Source organism: Battus philenor, unplaced genomic scaffold, assembly GCF_028537555.1.
Source record: "Battus philenor isolate CCGP_79_NKW_IND1 unplaced genomic scaffold, ilBatPhil1.0.hap1 SCAF_6, whole genome shotgun sequence".
NCBI lineage: Eukaryota > Metazoa > Arthropoda > Insecta > Lepidoptera > Papilionidae > Battus > Battus philenor.
In genome coordinates this window covers 16,578,841-16,598,872 of record NW_027181726.1, presented here as the reverse complement: position 1 = coordinate 16,598,872, position 20,032 = coordinate 16,578,841, and the positions used below count along the sequence as shown (strand labels likewise).

General features: G+C 45.9%; 1 protein-coding gene across 1 annotated transcript in view; it reads right to left on the bottom strand.

The window, feature by feature from the left end:
• Nucleotides 1–517: 517 nt before the first annotated feature.
• Vps13D (vacuolar protein sorting 13D) overlaps nucleotides 518–20,032 on the bottom strand; it is a 72,786-nt gene continuing 53,271 nt past the window's right edge. Inside the window, 23 exon segments of the mRNA XM_068773644.1 lie at nucleotides 518–764; nucleotides 971–1,421; nucleotides 1,677–1,808; nucleotides 2,700–2,874; nucleotides 3,434–3,616; nucleotides 3,725–3,890; nucleotides 4,528–4,697; nucleotides 4,950–5,183; nucleotides 5,796–5,962; nucleotides 6,596–6,797; nucleotides 7,347–7,461; nucleotides 8,779–8,898; nucleotides 9,884–10,083; nucleotides 10,672–10,816; nucleotides 11,161–11,357; nucleotides 11,927–12,175; nucleotides 13,154–13,363; nucleotides 13,687–13,884; nucleotides 14,800–14,980; nucleotides 15,758–15,971; nucleotides 17,828–18,227; nucleotides 18,681–18,890; nucleotides 19,467–19,623. Coding sequence (XP_068629745.1) covers nucleotides 524–764; nucleotides 971–1,421; nucleotides 1,677–1,808; nucleotides 2,700–2,874; nucleotides 3,434–3,616; nucleotides 3,725–3,890; nucleotides 4,528–4,697; nucleotides 4,950–5,183; nucleotides 5,796–5,962; nucleotides 6,596–6,797; nucleotides 7,347–7,461; nucleotides 8,779–8,898; nucleotides 9,884–10,083; nucleotides 10,672–10,816; nucleotides 11,161–11,357; nucleotides 11,927–12,175; nucleotides 13,154–13,363; nucleotides 13,687–13,884; nucleotides 14,800–14,980; nucleotides 15,758–15,971; nucleotides 17,828–18,227; nucleotides 18,681–18,890; nucleotides 19,467–19,623 — 4,717 coding nt within the window. The 3' untranslated portion in view covers nucleotides 518–523.

Here is a 20,032-nt window from a genome sequence, read left to right as displayed (position 1 = left end):
AATAAATGTGATGATCGATAATGGAGGTGTTTTATTTAAGCTCCTGTCTTTTATTTATGAAAGTTTCTTATAATTCAACTAACAAATATTTAATTTTATAGATAAACATATATTTTAACGTACTGTCTTTTTATGCCAGTAATAAACTTGCAAGTGTTCTTGCAAGTGTCAATGTTACAGTTGCACTGGCGCCACCGTATACCGTCAAACAGTTCAACATGAAATTTTAACAGTTGAAGTTATATTGTTTGACTATGAAAATAACTTCACAGGTTATTTGATTTTATACAAATAGTCAGCCTTTGAACTAATAAATAATATAAAATGGTTTGTGCGATGTGGCGATACCGCCGTCGCGACGTGACCTGTGATATTTTTTGTCATTTAGACTCGTGTGAATATACAAGGTACATTTGCAAGTTTGTGATGAAACTAGAGATTGTAGTGCGATACCGCAGACAGTTTTCTTGCTAAGTGTACGTACAGTCATGTGCACGTAAACGTTGCGTAGACGAAGCTAGATCTACAGGTCGGGGTGAGGCAGCAGCGTGTGCGTGAGGTCGCGGTGCAGCTGGCGCGCGTGCGCAGCGCTGCGGGCCAGCCAGGCGGCCAGCTCGGCGCTGTCGCACTGCACGCGCGGCCGCCGCAGCGCTTCGCCCGTGCTGCCGCCCGAGCCTCCGCCCCCGCCCGCGCCGCCGCCGCGCACGCACAGCTCCACCAGGTGCGCGCCCTCAGTAGACACCGCGGCGCACGACACCAGGTTACTGCGCGTAAAAACGGATTTTTACACACCTCGACGATATCATAGATGGATGTAACATGACAAAAAAAAACTAAAGGACACACAAACGGTAGCAAAGCCAATTCGAAGGAATAAATATTGTTACACAGTTTCATTGACCAAATTTGACAAGAATGTTAATGAATCGGTTTTAAGAGTTTTTACGTAATCTGGTTAATTGGTGGTAACCTGAGGTGTGTCTCCATGACGATCTGCGGCGTGTCGTGCTTGCAGGTGAAGATGCGCAGGTGCGTGTCGGTGAGCAGCGCGCGGATGTCGTGCGGCGCGCCGCGCACCTGCCGGTATGCCAGGAAGCGCTCGGGGTGCGCGGCGGCGGGCGCAGGCGCAGGCGCCAGCGCGTGCAGCAGTTGCGCGCCGCGCGCCGCCGCCGCGCAGTACCTCGGCAGGGCGCCGGCAAGAGGCGCCGGCCGGGGCTCGCGCGCCCTCGGCGGCAGCGCACGTCCCGCACGCGCACTCGACTCTCGCACCGCCGCCGCCGCCGACGCCGCTAAGTCCAGCACGCCGATTACAGGCTTCGTCACCGTGCCCACTAGGCCTTTGCCCACGCCGCTCACGAACCCGCCCAGGCCCTCTTGCGTCGCTCCCTCGTAGCTGTGCTTCACCAATGACGTCATCCCGCCTGCCGGATAGTTACGCACAAGGTCACTCATTTTCTCACAATAATAATATCAGGTACGTATCAGGACGTGCTACATATGGGTCTCCTTCAAAGATTTACAACAAAACAGGTTTAAACCCCTTCCAACTTTTCTAATTGTAAGTCTATCGGGAGAGCCCATATCCTTTCGTCAAAATGATGATAATGTATTCTGCACAGCGCAACGTGTCCCGAGCAGACGGAGATTCAGACTTAGAGCACAATGAAGCAGTGTACCTAGCAGGCCCAGGCCCAGGCCGCGCAGGCCGGCCGCCAGGTGCGCGCCGGGCGCCGCGCTGCGGATGCGGCGCCGCGTCTCCTCGTGCGCCTCGTCGCCGACCACGCGCTCCAGCCCGTCGCCCAGCGACTCTGCAACATTCATAGAGCCCATTATTGTATTAAAGCAAGGATGTCGAAATACGGAATAAACATTTGATCCAAGTTAACTTTTGAGTTTGGCATCCCTGCATTAAATATTATATAGGAGATAAAAAAGCCCGGGTTTAGTACGTTGCGAATGTTCATATGATGATTTAGAACAAAAAAAAATAATTGTCAAATTTGCATTAAATGAGTGACTCTTGAGATTCTTTGCAGGTTTTATTCGATAGAACCAACGTTCCGAACTTGACAGTCTGTGTATATAAAGTTGACTTTAAAACTGCTTCCGTTAGGTAGAATCTATATTCCACAGACATTGGCGCCCAAGTTTTTACTTACATTCAATAAATCCGAAAGATTTTTTTGCTCAAATTTTTGCATGTTGGAGCGTTTACTCAGTCTCTAAAGATATTTCCTATATAAATTTCAGGTTTATAAATCAATCACTGATGTCGCCCTAACAATGTTCAGTTTCTAACGTTACGATTCGTGCGACCATTTCCTCATCCCTACTCCATATTGGCATCCTCAGGTTGTGCGCCAGTGTTTGTGTGGATTGCCGTATTCACATCGAAGAACTTTGCCATCGCATCTTGAGTCTCATTCGTATGACGTGATGTGCTACTGTGTCTGTTGTTGGACTGACAACGATGACCGCCTCGCCTTTTAGCCCCTGAGCCTCGTGTGTGGTGAGCGTCCTTGAACCTGCCTTTGTACCATTTTCTTGGCTAAAGAGAACTTGTTAATCTACTTCGGTGTGAGTTAGGTACAGGGTGTTTCTCTACTTCGGAATATTCTCATCAGAGTAAAGACGCCTGCTCAGGTAGTGAGTGCACTACCTCCTTGGACGAATATATGCCCTACTTTGAAAATGCTTACCGGTAACTTTGGCGGCGGAGTTGGAGATGCCGTGCGTGACGTTCTTGACGAGCGCGCCCACGTTGCCCTCCAGGAGCAGCCCCGACACGCCCTCCGACACATCCGCTACGAACCCAAGCGGGTTGCCCAGGAAGTCCACCGAGCCCAGGATCTTCGCCGCCTGCCACTTCAGCTCCTACACAATAACAAAGCCTGATATACAAAGACTTGAAAACAGAGGCAGTGAATACAGACAGCTATCTCTTTCACTCCAACTAGTTTGAACTATAATTTTCGTGTTTCGGCCACGAGGGAAAATACTAATATTGCATGTCCCAGATCTCATATTTCAAAAGGTCACAGGATTTACTTAATTTTTGCTTATGCTTCTCATTTACAATGATCCATACCATATGAGAAGCATACCAGAAGAACCCAATTTGATAGAAACCTAAAAAGGTCATGAGGACATGAGTTCCCATAACGTAAAAAGCCCGTAACTAAGGCATTATAGATTCTTTCAAAACCACAGCTGATTCTAGGTGCTACCACAGTACTAAATACCATTATTAAGGGGGTTTCTTCTTCAGGAGGAGTACCCAAAGAACTGAAGATTTTATCATTGCCTACTACACTGTGATGATTAATCAAATACTTCCTAATTAAATTGATCTTCCAGTGTACAGAAACGATATGATTGTTTATATGGTAGGCCGGTGGACAATGAGGATACTGCAATATCCACAGGAACTAACATCCTTGAAGTGCTGCAGGACGTGGCGCGCGAGGCAAGCGGCCGTGTCGAACACGTGCGCGCGCACGAACGGCTCCAGCTCCACGGCCGCGTGCTCGAAGCGGATGAGCGTCAGGCCCAGCCGCTTCTTCAGCGCGCTCAGCTCCGGCTCCAACTTGCTGGCTGTGTACATCGACAACCGGATCTGCGAATGAAACACTCCGTACACATACGCACATACCACAAATTGTATGTGTTGCACCGTAGTGGGGGGGTAACAAGGGGGGAGGAGGCATGCAGGAGTGCAGCTGACCTGGCTGGGGATTAGCTTGATGAGCGCGAAGTAGTATCTGGTGGCGTGCAGCGCGGTGAGCTCGTGCAGCACGCGCCGCGTCTCGTACTCCACCTCGTCTGGCTGCTCGGCGGCCTCCTCGGCGCCCTGCCACTGCTCCGCCCATGACCACAGCAGCAGTATCAGTCTGCGAGCACCAAAATATTTACTCTTCGATATATTGAAGGATATCAAGATGAATCAAGATCACCTAAAGTACAAAACTATAATTGGAGTTAAGCTGCGAGATCGAATCTGAAAAGATACTTGCAGAAGAACCAAAATCAAGGACTAATCTAGTACAATTTGTTTGTTTGAAATGGCAGTGGTCACATCGCTCATTAACCGATGGCCAACCGCCGAAAGATTCCCCAGTAGCAACCACGACGCGGCGTGGGTAGACCCCCTAGGTGGACTGACGACATAGTTAAGATCATGGAGAGTCACTGGAAGCGAGCAGCGCAACACGTATCCTAGTGGCGATCTTACAGGGGAGGCCTATGCGTTGCAGTGGAATCGGCTTAATAGCTTATTTTTGTACGAGGAATTCATCCACATATCGATGTTAAAGCATACGAACTGGCAACCAATGAGTACAGTCTGATAACGCTTGACTCGAGGTGGCAAACTCGCCGGCATCGCTCTCAAGGTGAAGTTAGAGCGAGCGCGCTATACCAGCGAGTGAGATGGATTACTGCCGCGCGCTCTCATTGGCTGATTCGATTTTATACTTAGCTTACAATATCTACACGACTAGTTTGTGAAAAAAAGTTTGGTGTGTTGACCTTTCCTCGAGGCGCACGGCGACGGGCCGCAGCGCCACCACCAGGTGCCGGAAGTAGTGCGCGTTGTACCGGGGCTGCGGCGCCGGCAGCAGCTCGGCCGCCGCGTGCAGCGCCGCGCCCGCCGCGCCGCCGCCGCCCGCGTGCACCACCGGGCTCACCGCGCCCACCAACTGCAGCGCACAACCCATGGTCACACTTTTATGATCGCACGCGACACTCGAAATACTATTGTATACGTGCGGATACGCGGCACCACGTCTAAACGAGTAATCTAAGAGGTTATTATGTTTCTATATAATTCAAATAGTATTAAATTAAGTATATATTATTGACGTAAATTTAAGAAAATTACAAATCCTATAAAAAACATAAAATAGTAAATTATTGTCTTCAGGATGAAATGTAACATGATATGGTGTGACCTGGTTGTCCCACTGCAGCGTGTCAACGGAGAGCGCGGCGAGCGCGGCACGCGGCGTGCGGGCCAGCTCGAGCCGCAGCCCGGCGCACAGCGCGTACACCAGCTCCACGGGTGGGGAGCTGCCCACCAGCGACACGCCCAGCCCGCCAAGTGTCACGCGCACGCCCCACTCACCACCCCCCGCACCAGCCCATGCATTATCTTCCTCCGGGGAGCCCTCTATGCGCCCGGACTCCTGCGCACAGTCACACGTCAATATAAGAATCTCAGTACAGTCTGCTTTGATAGAACAAACATTATTTTTGAAAGGAGACTTATGTCTCTGCTATATAGACAATATAAGGTAAAATATATCTAATACATAAAATTCTCGTGTCACGGTGTTCGAACTTAAACTCCTCCGAAACGGCTTGACAGATTTTTACCAAATTTTGCATGCGTATTCAGTATGTCTGAGAATCGGCTACTATCTATTTTCCATACCCCTAAGTGATAAGGGTGGTCCACCCCTAAATTTTATTTTTAATATTTTAGACAATTTTTTTGGTTTTTTGTTTTATTATGATACAGCATACAAAAATACATACAAACCTAAATTTTTTTACCCCTCTACGATCAACCCTTATCTTACATTTGTTAATTAAAAACTTTAATTTTTTTGCAAAACAACGTTTGCGGGATCAGCTAGTACATACATATAATACATAACATCAACGGCTATGTTCACAAAAATAATATTTTAATCTCCACTATTTATTAAAAGTGTTAACACGGGGATGCGTTCGTGTGTGTGTGATGTGAGTCAATGTGGTCAAGAGTGTTTGTGTGTAAAACCAACAAGTTGTACCGGTTCCTCGTGGTCGTGTATGCGCACGAGACGCGTGGGGCCTTCCGCCCTCAGCGAGACGTCGAGGCGCCCGCAGCCAGGGCGCAGCGAATGCCAGCTGACTGCCTGCGACGGGGGCACGCCGCCGTCGGAGCGCCCGCCCGGCAGCCCCAGTACCACACGAGCGCCTTACATACATAACAATGAAGTAAATTTTAATACATTACTTCCTGGAATGTACCATCTATATTGTTTATATCAAGAACAAACTCGCCTGATTTTTTAAATTCAAACATACTGCATTCAACATGTACGCTGTGGCAGCCCAGCGGTAGAGTTCTGACTCTTACAACCGTGGGTCGCGGGTTAGATTCCATTTATATAGGATTGCCTTTTCTAACAAACAAGTTTCACTTCATCTTTTATGTAGATTCTTGTCTCACAAACCAGTTGTACATTTAATTGATGGCAATATTGAATTAAAAAACACACAAAGACAAAATGTTTAAACCTGCTCGATGTGAAGACATTCCAATGGAAGCTCTCTAAACATTATCTAGGATATTAATGTAAAAGCGAAAATGTCTATAGAAAGATTTACAAACTCGACGAAGGCTACTTCGGTACAAAATTCAATCCAATCGATATATAAACATAACAAATGACATTTATTAACGAATTTTAATAAACATTACTTTGTATATTTCAATGTCAAATTGACAAAAGATAAACCGAGAGATACGCGACATTTTTAAGAGTGGGTACAGAGTTATCATGGGGTTGGTGATACACTGATGTGACATCGGTCAAGGCTTACGCACCGGGCACGAGGGGCATGAGCCCGTGCGCGGCGTGCGTGGCGTGCGTGTGCGGCTGCACGCAGAGGTTGGCGTGCGCGCAGGCCATGCGGCCGGGGGGTAGCAGGCGCCACGACTGCGTGGAACGACGCCGAGGGTCCGCGCGCCGCAGCACCAGCGCCGAAGCCACGCCCGGCCGCGGCGCCGCCTCCTCGATGTCCAGCACCTGCTCACGCAACGACAGTCAACCACCGCTAGCAGAGGAGCTGATAAAGGCATGTACTTCGCTTTATATATTTCTACATATTACTATCGACGGGATTCTGGATCGTTAAAAAATTGACGCCCTGAAGATATAAGCTCAGAATCCGGGGAATAGTGCACCGAACCAACGTTTAGATCTTCAAAAAACTCGATGTAAAAGTAAGGTTATCGCTGCAAATATAAATCCTCATGTTGATCCTCGTGGACGCTCCGCCGGTTTACAACATGACCCTGACTTATCAAGCGACCCGGACCAAAATTAAAGGCGTGGGTACCCAGATATCCTAATAGCAACTTCAGTCGCTTCTCTATTAAGTGAAAAGTTACCACAAGTATCCGAACGCATCCTGGTCTGAGAAAATCCCTCAACACAGACGAATCGCTTTATTATCACTTAAAAATAATATTTTGTTTTATAAACTTCTAAAACCCATAAGGTAATTTGGATCTGATGTTGGTATTATTGGTGCCCTTGGTGTCTTTGGTGACGTGGTGGGGTGGTGCCGCTCACCATGGCGTGCGGCGAGAGCGCGGCGTCGTCGGGTAGCGCGGCGTCGGTGGGCTGGGGCGGCGAGCTGCCCTCGTGCACCAGCTGCCCGCCCGCCGCGCGACGCCACAGCTGGGACCTGGATCACACCACACCCCGCATAACTACACTACAGAACCACTACCCAAAACACTGATTAACACTGTAATGTTTATATAACAAATTGTTGCATTTTATTTAAAGAACAACAACTGTTGACTACCTCACCAGCTTAGTTTACCCTTCTGACTGACCAGGTCAGTGTTACCTTTTTAATGCTCACGTGAATAAATACATTTTTAATATAAATTTGTGAAGAATAATAACAAAAAACACGTTTTCTCGCTCAGTACAAAGATAAGGTAAGATATAATGCACTCTAATGTTATATCCTTTTCTAATTACAAAGCTCAAGGTCACCTGGAGGGCAATGGGGAGAAAGAGATGTTAGAGCTTCACTGAGAGATTGAATTAGAAATGAGGAGAGACAAGAACCAAGATCACCGACGTAGATCGGAGAAATGCAATCAATGACCGTCGGAGTCGGAATGTTCTAGATCTGCGACCACGTGTCGACAGACCAATATTTTCCTACCTTTTTGTGCCATGCCCTATCTTAGCCTTTCTAAAATTCTTACGACCGCTCTATGTAACATACATAACTTTGATGTTAAAGCTAAAGTGTGAAAATCTTGTCGAGCCCACTTCCGAATTGTCCCACGGTGGGATGTTAGCTCTACGTTGGGAAACATTACGATAGACGTACAGTGAGCGTATATTAAACATGCCGTTTCATTGAATTTACAGGTTCGATGGCTTTGTGGCGCCAGCACTATACCTCTTTACAGCAACTGAACTCCAGGGATCCCCCGTGGACCTCGACTTGGGCGGATACATTACTTTATGCTACTGTATTTAGATCGCTCAGGCGAACATTCCATTTTAAGTAAGAAAAGGACCAATATTTAGCCACTTCCGCACATGCAGTGGTAATCGTGCAATAAAATGCACCGTCCGCCAGCCCGCTGATAAATGCGTATGCGGCAAACAATGCGAATCACACAACCTCCACCGCCAAACCACTCAACACGTGTTTCACCCCTCCACGGGGCATCTTCAGGAGCTATGTTACACCGATTAGTGACAAACATAGAGTCTCTCTGTGCTGCATGTGCGGAAGTGGCTAAATATTGGTCCTTTTCTTACTTAGGATGGACTTCCGCGAGGTAACGCCTGATTCCATTAAATATTTAACATTCCATTTAGTTAGTGGTGTTTTCTATGTACGTATTACTATTTATTTTGTATCTCTACACTTCATAAACTTGTACAGTGTTTCATAGTGGAACATTTCTCTAATTTGTTGAGTAAATCTGTTATTTTAAGGATCAGGGTCAGGAGGTGGCGGAGCATATACCTGTCGCCGTATCTCTTGCGGCCGAGCACGACGCGCGTGCTGCCCAGCGGCACCTCCAGCACCAGCACGCTGTCGTCGTCCGTCGAGATCTGTCGCCCAGCCGTCGCCATGCTGTTTTCTCTGATGCAAACAAACATTTTACTTTAAAATTGGGGAGGCTATGTCCAGCACTGGAGATTCTACAATTGAAATTATGATACTTTATTGATATATACAATTGCCTGATTTTCTTAACAATTTCCTGTCCGCGTTTAATCACCAACTCGCCTGATGGCAAGCGATGATGTGGTCAAAATATCTGTTCGCTCTCACCCTGGTGATGATTGTTTATATTTATTCGTGACTAGGATAAATAATATTTAATGGAATCAGGCGTTACCTAGCGGAAGTCCATCCTAAGTAAGAAAAGGACCAAATTTTTAGCCACTTCCTCTTAGGATGGACTTCCGGAAGGTAACGCCTGGTTCCATTAAATATTTAAGATCAGCATGCCAAGCTGAACAGGCGCGTTTATACATCAAATGAAACTCTGTGTTTGGCACTAATCGGTGTAATATAATTCCTGAAGATGCCCCCTGGAGGGGTGAAACACGTGTTGAGTGATTTGGCGGTGGCGGTTGTGTGATTCGCATTGTTTGCCGCATATGCATTTATCAGCGGGCTGGCGGGCGGTGCACTTTATTGCACGACTACCACTGCATGTGCGGAAGTGACTAAATATTGGTCCTTTTCTTACTTAGGATAAATAATGTTGACGACTGACTAGGGCATTTAGAACCTCCATATATTTTAATTTGCTTTTAATATTTTTTACATTGACAGTCTGTTAGTCGTTTTTGATTCTGTCTATTATTACACATTAGTGTACTGTTACCTAGTTTTTGCAAAATTACACTTAAATTACGACCATCACCTTTATTTATTTAATCCGTTTATACAGTACACACGCTTGCCAAAAGATACCATTACAGTTGTTTTTAAAATATTTTTATTTCCCGTGAATTCTTTATAACACACACGTAAGACCGACATGGTGTAAGTCCATATGCCCTAGTTATTATAAGGTACCTTCAAACAGAGTGAAAAAATTATCATGATAAGTAACCTGGTGCTCGTGGCGGGGAAGGCGACGTAGAGGAAGTTCTGGTAGAGCAGGCGGTGCGCGTGCGTGGGCGCATCCAGCGGCAGCAGCAGCCGCGGCCCGCCCGGCGCGCGCAGAGCCAACGCACACGCGCCCTCGGGCTCCGGCAGCGCCCAGCACGCGCGCGCTCCGGCGCCCACCACGCATTCCTCCACGCATCCCACCTGCACCCCACACTCATTTACATTGATCACTTGTGAATGGAAAGAGAAGAAAATTAGAAGAACTCAACTCGATACAATATAATAGAATTTCTCTTTTTGTCATTTTTACATGGCCTCCGTTTTGAGGACCTCTCATTCTTCCTCTCACATATGGAGGAGGGAGTTTACATTTCGAGCAAATGAGTTTTTCAAGTTTTTTTTATTTTTTTATTTGTACTCTTTCCCTTTTTCACGATATCTTTTAAGCCTTCCTTTTGTAGTTCACATGTTCTATCTTTCTTCATTTACAAATCCTCCGTTCATCACCTTTCTACCTTCATCTACTTTCCCTAATCACAATTTTACATTAAAAACTATACACTACTAACTACAAGAAGATCCATCGAAACTGTTGTCTTGAAAGTTTGTATGATGTCAGCAAAGCCAACAAGATGACATGACCTCACTACTTTGTATGGTGAGGTGGGGTATGACAATTATTCTTCAATTTCGTCGTAATCAACAACCAAACCTTTTTCCCTTTTGTTTATGCCTTGGTAGATATATTGGTGTCGGCGTGCTGTGGCAAGTTGTTTGGTGGGGGCGTACCTGGTGGAACATGATGGCGACGGGGGAGTAGTTGTCGATGCGGATGGGGGGCGGCGCGCACTCGGCGTCAGTCAGTACCACCAGCAGCGTGGCGCCCTGCGACACCACCTCCACGCGCACTAGCACGTACGACCCACCGCTCTCCCTGCAACGTACATGACCATATACCCCTCTCTTTTACTCCCATAACGAAACCGTGTTATAACTCTACCAAGTAATAAGGAAACAAAATAATATTAATAGCAAAAACAAACAAAAATAAAAGAAATTGCAAGTGCAATGATGGTCTGCAGAGATGGCAATGAAAAGTAAGAAATGGAATGTAAGATGTTCTGAAGAAAAAAAAGAGAAATAATGGAAGATATTAATAAGGACGAGAGAATAGCATGGCAATAATAATAATCAGTAAAAAATTATTAATTGTATAAATAGTTCCTATTTTACCATGGTAAGGAAGAACGAGAGGTCCTCGAAAACGGGGGCCATTACCTGCATGCGATGTGCAGGCTGCGCGGCTTGTCGATGCGAAATCCGCCCGACCAGGCGGTGAGAGGGCGCGCATGTGCGTGCGTGTCGGCCAGCACGCGCACGCATAACAGCTGCTCGCGCTCACGCCGCGCCCAGTGCCACGGCAGGTGGCAGCCCGCCACAGCCGCCACGTGCGTCGCGCTCGCGCCGGGGTCGCTCTGCCGTACCACAACCGTACACAATTGTACAATTACACCAATAGATGGCATTAGTATGTAGTGAAACTAATATCTATTCTTTCGAATAGGCTTTTGCTATGCACTTTCAAAAGGTCAAGACATTCATACAACAATTATTTAAATATGCATTTATACATAGACTACTGCCAGGCTAGGAATGTTGATCCCATCATCGAGTAGAACCTGATAGACAAAGAGGATGTATTATGCTGTTAGCCCGTAGACATTTATTGCTTAGTTTAAAATTCTTTACTTCGCCCAGTTTATTTCTTCAGATTGGGAGGCAACTGAACACTTTAATACACTGAGCTGACGATTCACTGAGTGGTAGGCGCAAATGCCCCTGAGAATGGGCCTCGGCTTAGACCGTCACAATGTTGAACGTTCCGATTTAGGAATCTCCAAAAGGTCTGACTTGATTTGTTGTCAGTGACACATAACTACTTCAGATAACATTTTTCTCCGAAGAACCTGCTCGGTAGTTGACGGTATCTTGTGTTGGTATCTGGTGTTGGATCTCTTTCGGCCGACTCAGACGGCGTACTTACGAGCGTGGTGGCGGTGCACTTCTGCGCGAACTGCAGGTGTCGCGAGGTATTGTTGTGCAGCTGGTAGCGCGGCGTGAGCGTGACGATGTTGGTGCGGCGGTAGCGACCGCGGCCCGCGCGCACCGCCACGCCCACCGCGAACGACCGCTCACCCCCCGCGCCGCCTCCACCGCCCGCGCCGCCGCCCGGCACGCGCGCCTCCAGCCGCTTCACCGTCACTCCGGGGCCTAGCCCGAATGGGGAGCACCACTGAAAACAAAAATTTACGTTACAGGCATTTTCTACCAGTTAACCATTTGGGTGTTAACCTTTATATGACATATTTTCTTACACTAGAGGCAGCTAGCGCGGATGCACACAGTTTAACAAGAGACATGACGCCAGTGAGATTAGAAACGCACAGAACGGTGACACATAACGAGGAAAAGCAAAATTATTCATGGAAGATTCAAAAGCATTGATATAAATTCATGCTACGGGCAGTGCCTTATAATAGACACGTCAGTAAGAAAAGGACCAATATTTAGCCACTTCCGCAAATGCAGTGGTATTCAATATTATGGTATTAAATATTGGTCCTTTTCTTACTTAGGATGGACTTCCGCGAGGTAAAGCCTGATTCCATTAAATAGACACGTCATCTAAAATGTGGCAGCGCCATCTATTGGTAAATCTAAACAACTTATTGAAAATTCCTCCCAATCACGTAACCAATTCTGTTCGTGTAGCTAAGGTTCGATTTGGATCGTATTTTGATTTTGAATTAAAACGACGTGCGATCACTTTATTGGTATAAAGTATATTGGACACTGGTCTGATACATTCTTAGGCGGTAATAAATAAAGCGCTCCTGCCGTAACGATGTATGGTCGACCTTATGCATAAGTTGAACAAATGCGTTCCTAATTTTGTTATTCTTTAACAGATGTTGTTATTGGTGACCATAGGTTACCTTGCACCTCAATTTTGTCATGCAAGTCAATAATAACTCAAATGTATGAATTAGTTTCTATGCAATTGAACTAATTGTGATATTTGAGTAAGTAATTTTGATAGCATACAAAATAATGACTCTGAACGAGTAAGATGTCAAAAACATATCACACGTTTGATAATTGTGGTGAAGTCATGTGGTGAAACTGCGTCCTGGTGGTCGGTGGACAGACTGGTGAGTCTGATATTGTTTTGCATATTAAGATATGGAGGAGGCAATGGTAGTGAGGTTACCTCGGAGTTGGGCGCGATGCCGGTACCGAGGCGCGCGGCGATGGTTGGCCCGCCGTCCGAGTCCGCGAAGGAGAAAAGCAGCGGCGCCACCATGCGCGCCAGCTCGTGCTCCGCAAATTGACCAGCCGCCTCACTGGCGCCGCCCTCCGCGCGGAACACCAGCGGCAGCCCCGTGCGGTTCACCAGCCAGTACGCCGCCGAGATCGACACCTGTACTCCACACAACGGGACGAAAAATGAGTATCAAAAATAATAAAAATTATAACGCATATAAAGACCCTGTCTACTCATGACAGGGGTTGAACAAAAGGTCTTGGAGTGCACTTAGGGGTGTCCCTAGTACTAGTGGTTAGGATAAAATAGCACTGAGTGTTGCATCGAGATTATGTATGCGAGTACCTTATAACATCTTAGTTATTGATGATTGCCACAAAATAGCACTCAATCTTCCAACGAAATTGTGTAAATGAGTGCGTGGCAGTATCTATTTTAGTTCTTATATGGAAAGGCGTCTTGACTATCTGTGAGTATACCTTAATTCCATCGGTTTTCTTGACGCTGACCCTCGCGTTGAGGTAAAGGCGACGGCCACGCTGGTCGCGCAGCTTCAGTCGCGCGCTGAAGGAGGTGCCACCTCCAGCCGCGCCTGCCGCTCCGCCCACGCTCAGCGCGGACGACCAACCGAAGCCCTCCAACTTCACGCTTAGCTCCACGCCCTCCTCCACGTTCACCTGCAACCACCGCGATCACTCAATATATGCACGTTTAACATAGTTTCATTTATTTCATTGAATTCAAAAAAATTTGAATTTAAATATCACGATAGCCTATTACTGACGATAGATGAACGAGATGCGCTTTTAGAAAATATACAGGGTGATTGGGAATACGTATATGAGTTTTAATGAAGTGATTGTATATCATATTTGTCAACAAATCAGCTATATAAACGTATCACTCTGAAATTTGTTACATTAATTTATTTTTTCTATTTAAATACAATAGGCCAGTTAACTTTTGCCAGTACAAAGTCTGCGAAGACAGATAATAAAATATATATTGTGAACAAATATTAAACTATGTGTGGCGTGGTATATATGGTGTACCATACGTTAATTGACATTTCACGTATTTCTAATCATCCTATATAGACAGGAATAGTAATGAAAAGCAATAACCATTATTAAAAAAAGCTGCGATAGAACGCATATGTTGTTATCTCACTCTTTCAAATACGCTACAATGATAGACGTTTTCTTGTAATATTCCTTATCCGATTTTTAGATAAATATAATAATAACAACACAATTTACCTATTTTTTCATCATACATTGCATCATCTTGGTGCTGTTCACTCAAGATGTATGTGTAAAAGTAAGTAATAATTAAAAAAAACCTGTTGTGTGTAAAAAGCGAAGCAATAAGAGTTAATCTAATGCTCGATCACGTCACCAATAAAGACGAGTGCGAGAAAATTTCCTTGCGCATCTTTGCTCAAAAGTAGGTGGAGAGAGTCAGACAATCAGGGTAGCCGATAATGTATGACGTCACAATACACTAGTCATAAGCGGAGTGATAATCATAGCGATATTTCTATACAGGTTATGAGGCCATCAAGTGTTTAAATCTCTTAGTAGAACCAGTACCTCATGGAAGGGCCTGGTTTGCGCAGGCGGCAGCGTGCCGGCCTGGTCTGCGGCGCGGTAGTGCAGCTCGAGCGGCAGCAGGTTTTCCAGCCGCAGCGCCGGCACCAGTGTCAAGGTGTGTCCGGCCATGGGTTCACCTCGCTCCATCGGAAACCGTTCCCGTACTATCACGCAGTAAAACCTGTCCAGCGAGATATCGATAACATTTTTAATATGGTACAAATCAAAAATTTTCCTAGAAAGAGTACCAGTGCTTCCTGTACAAGAGAGCGAACACAAATGACTTGCATTTTGGCAATGTGGAGCTAGAGAAGAGTAAAGAAATGCTGAAGGATCGTTCACTTTTAAATTTTTGGTCAAACAAGCGAAACAAATACGAAGCTATGGAGATGCTTTTAGTCCAGGTTCTAATTTGATGAAATGGAGCGCCCATTACCACCACAGCATGTCACATTTCATCACTCCGTCAAAAGCCGCAGGGGTTAAAAACTTAGTGAAGGATTAATCGAAATGAAGAAGAGATGAAGTAAAAGCTCTCACGAAGTCACTTTCGATGTCGTAAAAGAGAAAGAGAAACTGTAAGAAAAGGTACATACTATTGCATTTATATGATAGTTACCACTAACTTTCTGGTTACTGTAAGTTAAAGAAACTATAATTTATCTATAATAACCAAACAAAATCAATATATTGCAATGCGCTTTTAACTAGTTTTATGCGATGAACTGCTTAAGTTTCATCATCCTCATATCAACCGATAGACGCTCATGTATTGTTACTTTGACAAGGTGGAGGGAATGACGTAGTCAGAAAACGCTGTAGATAGTTTAACTGGTCCTGGAGTGAATAGTATAAACAAATGGTAATGGATGTCGTACGGCTGACGATGATGATAAATCCTCTGGCATTAAGTTGAGTGATGAGTTAATGTTTGTTAGAGAACCTGTTTATTAGTTACCTGTAGAGGTGGGCGGGCGGCGCGCGGCACTCGCAGGGCACGAGCGCGCGGGCTGCGCGTGCGTCGCGCCAGTCCAGGCGCGCGGGGGGCAGTGCGGGCGCGTGAGGCGCTCGCGGTGGCAGCGGGCGCACGGTCAGCACGGCCGCGCGCGCGCTCAGTGGCGCCGCCCAGCGCGCGCCCGCGCCCACCGCCGCGCGCACTCCGCCCCAGCCGCCTGTGCGACACGAAACACATTCTAAAACGATGTACCTCAACCTCTCAAATGCCAATTATAGAATTTCATAGTCAGGTTGGCATAATTTAAGCAGTTATATAACATGTAAACGAAAAGCGCGTTAATTGCAAAACATGTAGATCATGACTCATGATCATGACTAGATGAGACTCTGTGTTTGGCACTAATCGGTGTAATATAACTCCTGAAGATGCCACGTGGAGGGGTGAAACACGTGTTGAGTAATTTGGCGGTGGCGGTTGTGTGATTCGCATTGTTTGCCGCATACGCATGTATCAGCGGGCTGGCGGGCGGTGCATTTCATTGCACGACTGCCACTGCATGTGCGGAAGTGGCTAAATATTGGTCCTTTTCTTACCTAGGATGGACTTCCGTGAGGTAACGCCTGATTCTATTAAAAAAAGATGTACCTCAACCTCTCAAATGCCAATTATTGAATTTCATAGTCAGGTTGGCACAATTTAAGTAATTTTATAACATGTAAACAAAAAGCGCGTTAATTGCAAAACATATAGATAATGTACAAAGTACGTGCATTTTGATTTAATATTTGCTTCGCGTATCATATATATTAAGTTCATTGACTAATGTATGTACATGCATTATTTTTCATAAAATAAATTAGTGCACAATTAGACCTTGATCGAATCGCTTGGTTTTATTTGCCGATCCCGGGGCGCGGCTTATTTGGGCATTCGCATTGACATTTTCATTTTGCATATTGCGTAATTATTGACATTTTGACATCTTGCATTAACATTCAACAAATCAAGTGAAAAAAACCATTCTTTACTCGATTTCTTTCTCTTTCTGTACATACTCTTTTTCTTTGTTTCTCTCTCTTTTATAGTTCTATTCGATTGCTTTAATTTAAGGATTTTAATATCGTATGGCTCTTTGATACCTTAATAAATAAATCAAGTTGTAACACATGAAAAATATATCACTTTAAATAACCTCCGAACTATTCGAAAATAAGGAACTAATTCATGGGCGTGGTCAGGCTTGCCCGACCACGCCTAATGAATGATGAATGACACAAGAAAATTAATATAATTAAAAAAGGAAAAGAATAAATCCGACTACTTTTAACAGATACGTTAATAACAATGTAGTTTTTTCGCAGATCTTTTTTTTTGAATCTGGAATGAAAAGAACTGTAAACGACCATAAGCGAGCGACGCCGGTCAGCAAATCTGCCAGTTGAAGTGACAGTGGACCTAGACGCAGAACATATAGCAATCGAAGCCTTAAGGTTCTAGAATGAAAACCACAGATTTGCGAACAGGGCGACAACCTTATATAGGTATAAGACGTTGGATGCACTGCTTCCTACCAGCCCTATTGTAATTCCACAGAGAAAGCCTGTGTCCAACACTGGACATCTGAAATAATGATGACAATGAGACGGGTACGTATACTGAATCGATATTATAGATTATTTCTGCATAAGATTCGAGCTATATTATATTAATGATTCAAAAGTATGAACAAAACTAAAAAGTAAAAATTAAACGACTTAAATTTGAATCAGGGCCGGTTCTAGAGTAAAGAGGCGACAAGGGCGTAAAAAATTTAGAAATTACTAATTTTAATCAATAAAAAATAATTTATTTTTATATGAAGCAGTCTTATTATTTAGCGGTTCAACAATCGCCCGGCTTGCCCGCGCCTTTAACTGGCTCTGATTCTAACAATATACAGATCCTAATAAGTGATATGGAACTTTAGTCTAGTTTTTTAAACCAAACTAACTCAAGTTTATTTTACAAAATAGTTATCTACATATACAAACATACGGAGTTATGTGACTACGAGTGAGGTGTAAGCGGTACCGCAAAGCGGGGGACGTGCAAATGGCGCGGCGGCGGCGGGGGCGTGCACGCGGAAGGGAGCGTAGGCGGGGGGCGATGTGCAGCCCATGCGCCGCCGCTGCAGCGCCGCGCACGCGTCACGCAGCTGCCGGCGCGCAGCCGCAACGCCCCCCGCGCCCCCCGCCGCGAAGGCTCCACACGCCACCGCGCTATCTACAACCCGCTCCGGTTTACTCGGTGCAACGCGCACACGCATCCCGAGGATGTGTGAAGTCTCACCGTTGGCGGCGGGCGCGTCCACCCGCACCTCGACGGCGTGCGGCAGCCGGTTGACCAGCTGCAGCGCCGAGCGCACCGTCACCAGCTTGCGCGCAGACCCCTCCAGCGTCACCTCCAGCACCAGCCGCGCCTCCGCGCCGCACTTGCATCAAAAGCACATTACAAATTTAAATCATTCCAGTTAAGGATTTTAATTAGGAATTAGTCTGTCTTGTGTCATTCCTCTACTACTAATGAAGATTTGTGTATTGTATCGGCATCCGTGATACCGAACATGGTCCTAAACAGCGCATGAAACTGAGGTCTCGTGTTCGTTGTTCATCCAACATTCCGGTAATCAAAAGTTTTTATATTTGTCATCGCTTTGGAACTAAGAATTTCTTGAAATCAGAGATTGCCGGTACAACTGCATATTAATCAATAAGCAATAGAGACAGATTATGGCAGATTCCAGAGATTAGAGAGAGACAGAGCATAGATATTTATTTTTCTCTCTCTCTTTAAGAAGCTTCAGTCGCAGGGGGATTGTAACCTTACTAAGCTAAAAACAATACCGGAAGCAGTAAAACCAAACATGATTGAGAAGGTGTTGTACCTGGTGGGTGATCGTGCGGAAGAAGACGCCGACCTGGTCGACGCGCACGGGATCCGGCGGCGCCCAGGCCGGCAGGCGCAGCGCCAGCCGGTGCAGCGCCGAGCGCGCTCGCCCGCGCCGCGTGCCAAACGAGAAGGGCTCCGTGTCGCCCGCGGCCACCGACACCCACATGTCGTCCGGCGCTGCGCCCGCGCCGCCGCCGCCGCTCCACTCCGACTCCAGCTCCACCAGCCTGTGACGTCACCAATGGAACGGTAACAGTGCCATCATTGTTAATACTAATAACTAGGTAATCCAAATAGCGGGTGTGACAAGGACGGAAGACAGCAAGTTGAAGAATGGCTAAAAGCTGTAATCTTTGCCGTAATTAGACAAAGACTGAAGCTTTTGTGCCAGTATCAATAATAAATAATCGCATTATAGTTAGAATTATCTTTTTGCTCTCTAGTCGCGACCACAAGCGTTGGATGACGTGTCGCGTGGGAGGCCTCCACTTGGTAAACCGACGATATAGTTAATAAGGCCGGTCGTCGCGTCGATCTTTGGGCGAGGGGGGGGGGGGTCTATTCCTGCGATGGGCGTTTATAGAACGACATGACTTTTAGACTCAAGTGAATGAATTGACATTAATTCAAGATATCTTAAACCACGCCCTGACCAATTAAATAAAAGTATATATAGGACCGTTTTCACGTTGAAAGATTATATTGACGTACAGAAAATATAGTTGCATTGTCTACCAAAAACCTAACGGTGGATAAATCTGTTTTGATATATTATGGTGACTAACTGGTCGTCGGTGGTGAGTAGGGTGGTGAACCAGAGACGGTGTCCGGTGTGGTTCCGCAGCGCGTACGGTACGAAGGGCGCGCGGCGGCGGTGTCCGGCTGGGCTGCCCTTTGGAGACGTTTCCGTGCACGCCGTGCTCCCAGCGCCCTCAGCACTCTGCAAAAAAATAGTTTCAAAATCACAAGTCTCATCATCATCATCTTATCAATCACAAGTCCACTACTGGCCAACTTTGGCTATAAATAAAAAATAGTTTTGATTTACAATTATCATCTGCTCTAGGGTCTTCCCTGATCAGAGTCCAATTGGGACTATGGCAGCCTCGTATAATTAGCCAAGTTTGAACCCTCCATATCTTTATTATAAGTTTAAGCACGTCATATCTATAGATATAACGCTTAAAGAACAGGAAGCAAACTTAACTGGTAATAAGAAAAGGACCAATATTTAGCCACTTCCGCACATGCAGTGGTAGTCGTGCAAAAAAGTGCACCGCCCGCCAGCCCGCTGATAAACGCGTATGCGACAAACAATGCGAATTACACAACTACCACCGCTAAATC